The sequence below is a fragment of the Sinocyclocheilus grahami genome, unplaced genomic scaffold (assembly GCF_001515645.1).
Source record: "Sinocyclocheilus grahami isolate Dianchi unplaced genomic scaffold, SAMN03320097.WGS_v1.1 scaffold1710.1, whole genome shotgun sequence".
NCBI classification, from domain to species: domain Eukaryota; kingdom Metazoa; phylum Chordata; class Actinopteri; order Cypriniformes; family Cyprinidae; genus Sinocyclocheilus; species Sinocyclocheilus grahami.
The window spans coordinates 71,655-81,974 of NW_015506889.1; the positions used below are offsets into that span (position 1 = coordinate 71,655).

At 43.3% G+C, this 10,320-nt stretch overlaps 1 protein-coding gene across 1 annotated transcript in view; it reads left to right on the forward strand.

The window, feature by feature from the left end:
• Positions 1 to 9,786: 9,786 nt before the first annotated feature.
• LOC107572166 (translation initiation factor IF-2-like) overlaps positions 9,787 to 10,320 on the forward strand; it is a 2,638-nt gene continuing 2,104 nt past the window's right edge. The window contains exon 1 of the mRNA XM_016258577.1: positions 9,787 to 10,320. This exon is cut by the window's right edge and continues 1 nt beyond it. Within this exon, the coding sequence (XP_016114063.1) occupies positions 9,872 to 10,320 (449 nt within the window). The 5' untranslated portion in view covers positions 9,787 to 9,871.

Sequence of the window (10,320 nt, forward strand, 5' to 3'; positions counted from 1 at the left end):
AGAATAAATGTCAAACTAGCATAATGAAAACTGAATAATCACAAAAACTGCTCTTACCTGAGCGTGAGATAGTGGACGGTCAGATTTGTGTTCGTTCACACTCAAGCAGATAAAGGGATGGAGATAAACTGGTAAGACAGTCCCATAAAAAGGCACAAGTAGGTGTGCATTTCAATTAAAGTCGCTGGTCAGGTTATTGATGTGTCACTGCTGATAACGCCCATGACCATCCACCTGAAAATCCATCATCATTGTTTTAACAGGGGCATAGTTTCGCTAGAGAATGAAGACTGTTTGTCTGTAAGCACAGGCATGACTAAGTCAACATCTTTGGTTTGTTGGTGGCATTAATGTGTATAAAAGTAATGTGTGAAGAGATAAGGGAAAGAGAGAGCTTTTTCCATTCATTATGGAACTGGACAGACAGGTTATCAACACCTACAGATATAATTTTTTACAGTGTGCAGTTTTATTTATTTTTTGTCTCACAGAATAAATGTCAAACTAGCATAATGAAAACTGAATAATCACAAAAACTGCTCTTACCTGAGCGTGAGATAGTGGACGGTCAGATTTGTGTTCATTCACACTCAAGCAGATAAAGGGATGGAGATAAACTGGTAAGACAGTCCCATAAAAAGGCACAAGTAGGTGTGCATTTCAATTAAAGTCGCTGGTCAGGTTATTGATGTGTCACTGCTGATAACGCCCATGACCATCCACCTGAAAATCCATCATCATTGTTTTAACAGGGGCATAGTTTCGCTAGAGAATGAAGACTGTTTGTCTGTAAGCACAGGCATGACTAAGTCAACATCTTTGGTTTGTTGGTGGCATTAATGTGTATAAAAGTAATGTGTGAAGAGATAAGGGAAAGAGAGAGCTTTTTCCATTCATTATGGAACTGGACAGACAGGTTATCAACACCTACACAATTTTTTTCCCCATCGTAGCTTCATGTGTTGCAAAACAACAGTGAAATTAAGGGGAAACGATAATTTAATTAATTAATTAAATTATTTTATTTTTTAATCTATTAATTTATTTTAGATATTTAGCCTACTACTACCTTGACTATTTTTTGGGTATGAGCGCTGCCTATTATCCTATCCGCAACCGATCGTCACATTACAATTAATTTACACATAGTCTATTTCTGACGGACGACGTCTTAGCCGCGCATAATTAGATAATTGAGGATGTATTTTAAAAGACTAAAAAACAGCAATAGATATTTTATCCTTGTCGTTCAGAACTAGACCTTTAAGTGTATTAACGTTGCCTGTAGGTTACTTGCGAGCTATAAAGTCAGAATTGCGAGATATAAAGTCACAATTCTGACTTTTTTTCTTGCAATTGCGAGTTTATATCTTGCAATTCTGACTTTTTTTCCTCAGAATTGTGAGATATAAACTCGCAATTGCGAGTTATAAAGTCAGAATTGCGAGATATAAAGTCAGAATTCTGACTTTATATCTCGCAATTCTGACTTTATAACTCGCAATTGCGAGGTTATATCTCACAATTCTGAGAAAAAAAGTCAGAATTCTGACTTTATATCTCGCAATTCTGACTTTATAACTCGCAATTGCGAGGTTATATCTCACAATTCTGAGAAAAAAAGTCAGAATTGCGAGAAAAAAAAGTCAGAATTGTGAGTTTTTATCTGGCAATTCTGACTTTATAGCTCGCAATTCTGAGAAAAAAAGTCAGAATTCTGACTTTATATCTCGCAATTCTGACTTTATAACTCGCAATTGCGAGTTTATATCTCACAATTCTGTGAAAAAAAGTCAGAATTGTGAGATAAAAAGTCGCAATTATCTTTTTAAATTTTTTTATTCAGTGGCGGAAACGGGCTTCCATAGGTTACAGCACAACAAGGACATAATAAACACAACAATAAACACTATTCAACCGGACAAAACTTAACAATTTAGCCAACAGCCCAATGGCGGAAACCCCAAAATCAAGAAAAACACGGAAATCAAGAAAAACAACATCCAAAATTTGGCCAAATTAGCCTACACTTTCTTCAAAGCATAAACACAGCCTTTATTCCCTTCAAACGTTGTTTCTGTCACTCCAAGTAAATACAGAGCCAGTATCGCCGATACTGATACCGGTATTTTTCTTTTAAAACCATGCATTTCAATGAACCAATTAGACTTTGAAAATTAACAATAACTAATGCTGATCTGACTAAAACATTACATGCACCATTGCTATGTGGGTATTCTTTGCTTTTTTGAAGGTACTCTGCCAGTGTACCTTCTGTCTCAGTGGGACAAATCAAAACCCTTAACGTGAAAAATGCTTATGAGCCCATATTCATGTTAAGCGCTTTTGCAGATACATCAGCAAAACAGAATAAAAAAAGAGAAAGAAAAATATATAAATAAAACTAAATAAAATAAAATAAAAAATAGCACCAACATTAAGGTGAATTATAGAAGAAATAGAAACAATGGAGATGATTAAAGGGGTCATATGATGTTGCTAAAAAGAACATTATTTTGTGTATTTGGTGTAATGCAATGTGTTTATGCGGGTTAAGGTTAAAAAAACACATTATTTTACACATACTGTACATTATTGTTTCTCCTCTATGCCCCGCCTTTCTGAAACGCATCGATTTTTACAAAGCTCATCGGTCTGAAAAGTGAGGTGTGCTGTGATTGGCCAGCTATCCAGTGCGTTGTGATTGGCCGAATACCTCAAGCGTGTGTCGGAAATGTTACGCCCCTTACAATATTATGATGCGGTGTCCCGGCTGGAGCGAAGAGACAAAAACATTAAAACCCATTATAAATGAGGCATTTGTTGCATCCAGTGGGACATAATTACGGATTATAATGATTTATACTGTCTTTTTACACGTTGCGTTGCATCGCGCCATGTAAACATAAAACCATGTCTGCATTTGTGGCAACAAGCGCTACTCTACACTGCTCAAAACTCGCGTTTGAATCATCAGTGGCAAATCCTTTAAATATGAAAAACGTACTTACAGTCTGTGAGTCAGAACAGCCGGCATTGTAGTCTAATCTCCCAGGAAACAGTCCTCCATAAAATGCGCTGCACACATCCGAATATTTGGGTTGAACTGTTCTGGAACAGTGTTGTAAATACAAATACGCTTAGAGTGAGCGGAGGCCGGGGGCTAGAGTGACCAGCGGCTGGCGGATTCGACGAAGGAGCGGCTGGCGGGCTGGCAGCAACTACATGTGATGACCCCGGCTGGACTCCGCTTCGTCCACGGTGAAAGCCGATCCGGCGATCCACAGCGCGAAGTTGATGTCATCTTTCTTACTGATACTATAAAAAATGCGAAAAAAATGTGTAATCATATTACAGGAATGGGCAATTATGAGTATTATGAATTATGAATTTTGTTTACTGTAATTACTTTTAATTGAACTGAGCTGGATAGACTTGTTATAGGATTACAAGATAAGCTCCTCTTTCAATAGCTAGTCCTCTTTCAGTTTTTCCACCCATACCAATCCCACATCACATCTGCCAGCTTTTTCTGAAATAAAAATGTTAAAGTTTTAAACACATATTTATGATTTGATGTCGTAACTCACATTAAAATAGTGATTTTAAAGCGATATTGTAGCTATTTTCATTATGTTCTGAACTGAGATCAATCTGTTGTGATCAGAACCAATCACACTAGATGAGATGCACATCCTCTACTCTAGATCCACCAGTGGTGTGCTGGGTTTTAGAGGATGATAAAGCATTGGTATTAGCCCAGTGCAGCTGCCTGTCTCTTAATCTAATGGGAGATTTGACACAAGGACAGCGGATAGCAACAACAGCCGTAAAAACAGGCACACATCACCAATGGGAAAGAAGCAGAGAAAGACAGAGTTGAATAGATGCAAAGATGCCAGAGTCATAACTTGAAATAACCTGAAAGCTAATACTGTTTTTGTTGTTGTTGTTTTTTTACAGATTGAATAAATGATCCCACTCTCTCTTGTTTTGGATAGTTTGTGTAACATAACCATATAAAATCCCTGTAATCACAAAAAATGTAAGCCATCTCCATCTAGTGGTAGAATGAAATACTACTTATTACTCTAGCAATGCTTTGACAAAGGCCAACGCCTCTTTTGGAAGGCCAAACAAAGTAGTTTCGCTTTCACAACGAAACACACGGCAACAACAATACTACAGCGAGAATCAAAGTTACGCATCTCCGCGTTCTCTTTGCCCAACACTCCTCACAGTAGCTGATCATGACAGAATACCGGACCAACAACAGTAAAACAAAAAGTAGTTGCGTGTTTTCCCCTCCGTTTTGTTTCCATGTTTTGTTCAGTGATTTTTTTCCCTCCCATTGTTTCCCTATGGATCCCCTCGCCCGCCCGGAATACCTCCTCCTCCTGCTGGAGCAGGGGGAAAGATCGCTCGAGGACCATACCAGACTGTTTCTGGCCCTCACCCATTGCACCAACTACACGGACGATGCGCTCTGCGCGTTCTATGATGCCAGCTTGAATCCCGTGTGCAGAGCGCCATCTGTCCGAAGATGGTTCTCGAGCAGATTTCGCCATCTTTGTAGAGTGGATACTGGTGAGAAACGGATCCCCGTTAACCATCTGTTCCGATGAGGATCTCACCAGTTCCACTCTCGACCCAGAGCCCAGACCACCATCTCATCGATGTGTGGAGCCCAAGCCCGAGCCCACCAAGGACGGAGAGCAAGTTCCCACCGCGATCGACGAGCCAGCACAATGCCGAGCGACTGAGCAGAGGATCACCCCGGAGGCAGAGCCCAATCCGTCTGACCAGGTGCGAGAGCCGGAGACCACGTCCACCACGAGGGAGCAAGTCATGGACGGTGAGTGCGCGGAGAGGAGCTCCGCCCACTGCACCACGACTGAGGGTGAGCTGAACGTGCATCTGGGACTGCTGGACTTCGAGGGGGACCTAATTGACTGGGAAGTAAATCTGGAGGCCAACTTGCCCCTTCTCCTCTCTCCTTCATCTCCACTGGTCCCATCCAGCCCTCCTTCGTCTCCTGTCCCTACGTCCAGCCCAGAGTGGGCTCCCGTTTCCCAGTCCAGCCGAGAGAGAGACTCAGTCCCTGAGTCCTGCCAGGAGTGAGCTTTGATCACTGAGGGCAGCCCTGAGAGGCCGGAGGCTCACGAATGCCTGCCCACCTACCCGCTCCTGCCTCCTCCATCGCTGTAGTCTGGCAACCCCTCTGCTCGCCCTCAGCCCACCATCAGTACGATGTGAGCTCCGCGGGTCTGCCAGTCTCCATTGTCACTCGAGGCCCAGACGTAGACCCAGCGGCTCCCCCTCGACTCCTAGCTCCCTCACCTCGCCCGTCCATCCACCAGCTGCACTGGGCTTCCTCGTCCCTCCGGCTCCACCTTGGTCGGGCGTCAACCCGTCATCGCCTCAGGACTCCGCGCCTCTGGTTTCACCTCAACACTCTGTCCCACCAGCTCCGTTGGGCTCCTCCCTCCCGCCAGCTCCACCTTGGTCCTCAGTCGCTCCGGCTCTGCCGCAGATCTCCGCCTCCGCCTCGGTCGCTAGAGCCCTCGGATCCACCATGGCCCCCTGGATCCTCTGCATTCCCCTGGCTTGTTGGCTCTCCGCCTCGGGCTCCTCCGCCACCTGCTCCGCAGTCGTTGGTCAGCCCCCTGGAGTCAGCGGGCATTCCTCCTCCATGGCTCCTCCCTCCGTCGGCTCCACCATGGGCCAAACGCCTCTTGGCAACAGGCCAAAACTGGAACACACATTTAGCTAGCTTGATAGAGAATGATCACTCAAATCAGAAAGAATGTGAAGGTTATGATGACGGCAATGGACACGAGCGGGAAATTATAGTTCTCAAGGAATTTGTTTGTTCCTTCTATACTGAATATGCCACCTCTTGGCAACAGGCCAAAACTGGAACACATTTAGCTAGCTTGATAGAGAATGATCACTCAAATCAGAAAGAATGTGAAGGTTATGATGACGGCAATGGACACGAGCGGGAAATTATAGTTCTCAAGGAATTTGTTTGTTCCTTCTATACTGAATATTTTCAGCTGAAAGCATGATTTAAACAAGTACTACAACACTTATTCACACGCAGCCGCTCTCTCAATAATGCATTCAAACAAATGTAATCTTACAGTAGGCTACTTCAACTGTATCTGATTTCGAATGAGCAGAAATCTGTAAGAAATGCTGCGATTAGGTAAAATAACTAAGAAAAACATACTGTTATTTTCATCACAAACAAAATTTGCACTGCAAAAAGCAGCAATTATACATTTTAATGCTGACAACCATGTTATTAGCTTGTCATGTGGTAGAAAAAAAGTTTGCACACTAGTATTCCAATAAGCCACTTTGAAACTCTTCTGTAATTTTATTTTTTTAATATACGTTATGAACAGAACTGTGATATTTCAAACAAACCGAAATACAATTAGACGTGGAGCGAAGGCGGAGCACAGTCTGTCACAGGCAATTCTAGTTGCATTTTTCATCAATTCATTTCTTAAAGGGGTCATGTGATGCGATTAAAATTTTTCCTTTCTCTTTGGAGTGTTTCATACGGAGCCCGGGAAGTCACCTGTAGGAAAAAAAAACAATCCGTGGCGACGGTTTTGCATCGTTGGAATACAACGATTTAATAAGAAAGATGTGCATCAAAATCTTTGTGATAATATAGCACTTGATTATTATTGTATAATAAACCTGGCATTGTGACTGACTTTGGACCTCCGCCTCGGTCGCTAGAGCCCTCGGATCCACCATGGCCCCCTGGATCCTCTGCATTCCCCTGGCTTGTTGGCTCTCCGCCTCGGGCTCCTCCGCCACCTGCTCCGCAGTCGTTGGTCAGCCCCCTGGAGTCAGCGGGCATTCCTCCTCCATGGCTCCTCCCTCCGTCGGCTCCACCATGGGCCACCATCATGGTTGTGGACTGGGTCCTGCTTGGCTCCTCCTGCTCCAAGTCCTTCCTGTCCCCTCCCTGGCTCCTCCCTCCATCGTCACCTCCCTGGACTCTGTCTGCCGGCCCCCTCCCGGGTGTCCGTCTGCCTCCTGAGCCTTCTCCCAAGTTCCCACCTGTCCCCTCCCTCTGTTTCTACGGAGCGAGGATGCGCCTTCCTGGAGGGGGGCGATATGCCAGGGTTATGGACCTGTTTTGTTGTGTTTTCTCTCACCATGTGCTCCCCGTGACCTAGTTTTCCCGTGTGTTTAATAAGTCGTTTTGGATAAAACCTTCTTCTAAATGCATATGTAACCAGTGGAAGCTAGAGATTAAGGTTTATAAAGTTTCAGAAGGCCTTTATTAATCCTTCGGAGGCGTGTGGATTACTTTTTATGATGGATGGATGCATTTTTTTGGGCTTCAAAATCTCGACCCCCATTATAAAGCTTGGAAGAGCCAGGATATTTTTTTATATAACTAGTATTATAGAAGAAAGTCATATACACCTAGGATGGCTTGAGGGTGAGTAAATCATGGGGTAATTTTCATTTTTGGGTGAACTACCCCTTTAAGGATTATAAACACAGCTTTTCGCTTCACAAGATGTTAATTGATGGATTGGTGTCATGTGGATTATCTGTGGTTTATTGTGATGTTTTTATCAGCTGTTTGGATTCTCTTTCTGACGGCACCCATTCACTGCTAAAGAGTCACTTGTGAGCAATTGATGTGATTCTAAATTTCTCCAAATCTGTTCAGATGAAGAGACAAACTCATCTACATCATGGATGGCCTCAAGGTGAGAAAAATTTCAACAAATTTTCATTTTTGGTTGAACTATTCCTTTACTAGGCCTTTAATTTGTCTTCAATTTGTCATTAGTACCTCATTAGTGCTTTCATTAGTACCTCACTCCACACTAGATTATTTCAATACTTAATCCAATTTAATAACAAAAATAATTTAAGTTGAATTTAAATACTTTCAGTTTGTCATAAAATAATAATAATAAAGAAAGAAATCAGAGCACAACTTTATGATTCCAATCTGACATGGACAAGCTCTTTCTTTCTGCAACAAATAGATTTCTCACGTCACATGCACTCTACAATGTACAATATCTAGTCACGACGCACTGGTTTGTGTTGTGGGTGTTTGCTTCCAGAAGAACTCTCAGTTAATTTGGTGCTGAGAAAAGATGCTTATCACAGCCAATTCACTTGGTTTTGGAAAGGGGTCATATGAGTGGAATGTAAGTGTATGTGGGCACTGTGGATGTTTGTGTGTGTGCATATGTGGGTGCCTTTTTGTGTAAGAGTTCTCATGCTTGCATAACTGTTAAATTTGGGAAATTTGGTGTAATATAATAGCACTATAATACTAATCTAGTATGAGAACATAACTAAATATATGAATATATTTGTACTAATGATTGTTTTTTGTTTCTTGTCACAGTATTTGAACATGTAATTGTAGTTTAACGTCATTGCACGAGTGATTTCATTTAACTGCAATGCCGTAACATTCTCTTACACCTGCACGCAAGGCCAATGATACTGACTCCATAGTGACATTAATATCCGTGCAATTTTAATGTTAGTATGAAATAATATATTACAAACATTTATTGTATTCTGTTATTCAATACCCTTCTGGAATCTTGAACCTTCAAACTCTGTGTCTTTGCGCTCAAGCTCTAGAACAATCTACCTAGCGTTGATCGGGAGGCAGACACACTCTGTCAGTTTAAATCTAGATTAAAGACCCATCTCTTTAACCTGGCTTACACATAACACACTATCACATTTCTATAATTCAAATCCGTTAAAGGATTGTTAGGCTGCATTAATTAGGTCAACCGGAACCGGGAACACTTCCAATAACATCTGATGTACTCACATCGTAAAAATGGCATCTACGCTAATATTAGTCTCTTTCATTCTTATTCCGAGATCACTGTAGCCATACGAATCCAGTCTGTATCCAGATCGGATGTTCACCGTTGCCACCCAGATCCAGTCCATATCCAGACCAGATGATGGATCAGCACCTAGAAACGACCTCTACAACCCTCAATGTCAGTGGAGACCACGTCAACTAGATGCGCCCCAGAGACAGATCCCCTGCGAAGACCTCATCACCTCGGCACAAGACCACGGGAACAAGACGAGTCCTCTGCACCTGTGTTGCAGCCTGGAATTAACCACGCCATGCTGGTTTCATCTGGCCAGAGGAGAACTGGCTCCCCGACTGAGCCTGGTTTCTCCCAAAGTTGTGTCGCCATTTCTGTCACCGATGGAGTTTTGGTTCTTTGCCACTGTCGCCTTTGGCTTGCTTAGTTGGGGACACTTGACTGATTGCACAGACACTATTGGAAGAGAACTGAACTAGATGATGACATCACTGAATCATCAATGAACTGTCGTAAGCTGAAAAAACAACTCCGTTATTGTCTTCTTGCATAATTGACAAACAATTTTTCTGTTTGACACTGTAAAGCTGCTTTGACACAACCAGTATTGTATAAAGTGCTATACAAATAAAGGTGACTTGACTTGACTTTGAAAACTCTGAACGATATTAAATTTGTACTTGTGGATTCATATTCCAGTGCATCTGATTCAGCAGCATCTTGACAGTTTAATGATCCTGACAGTTTAATTATTCCACAAAATTAATAATCATTTGTTAAAATTCTAAGCTTTATGCTTCCATCCCATAAAGCAGTGGTTCTCAACTGAGTCTCCACTAAGTGATGTTTTATTAACAAGTTTCGGGAGGAGCGCGCACAGATAATTAACACGGCCAGTTCATCATCAGTAATTACACCATCTATCCAATCAGCTCAAGAGAGAACCTCTATAAATAATCAAAGCAGCCTTACCTCCATTATCTCCCGTCCTTAGCATCCTTAGCACCATGTCAGACATCGAGCTTTTCCCGGACGATAATGAATTCGACACCACGGGTCCTCCGGCGTCTTCAGTCGCCGTCCAGCACACCAGCGCTCCGCAGGACACCATAAGCGAGCCCGCGGCTGCAACTCGGGGCCGCCGGCCCTCCCGCGCCGCCATCGCGCATACCTCCAGGCACCGAGGCACGCCATCACCTGCGCCTTCAAGGCGTCAGCCACCTTCTCCAGCGTCCTCCTACGCCTCAGCCCTCTCCCCCGCCCCAGCTGCGGAGAAATGGACCGTGGCAGAACTACGCCAGGCGCTCGTCAGCTCCGGCGTCAGCGTCCCACGACGATCAGCCAAGGCAGATCTCCTCGCCCTCTACACTTCCCTCCAAACAGGGGCGCCTCCAAGCTTCACTCCTCCATCCAAGGCCGCGGACAAAGCGAGCCAGGGCCGTAGTGTTCCATACTC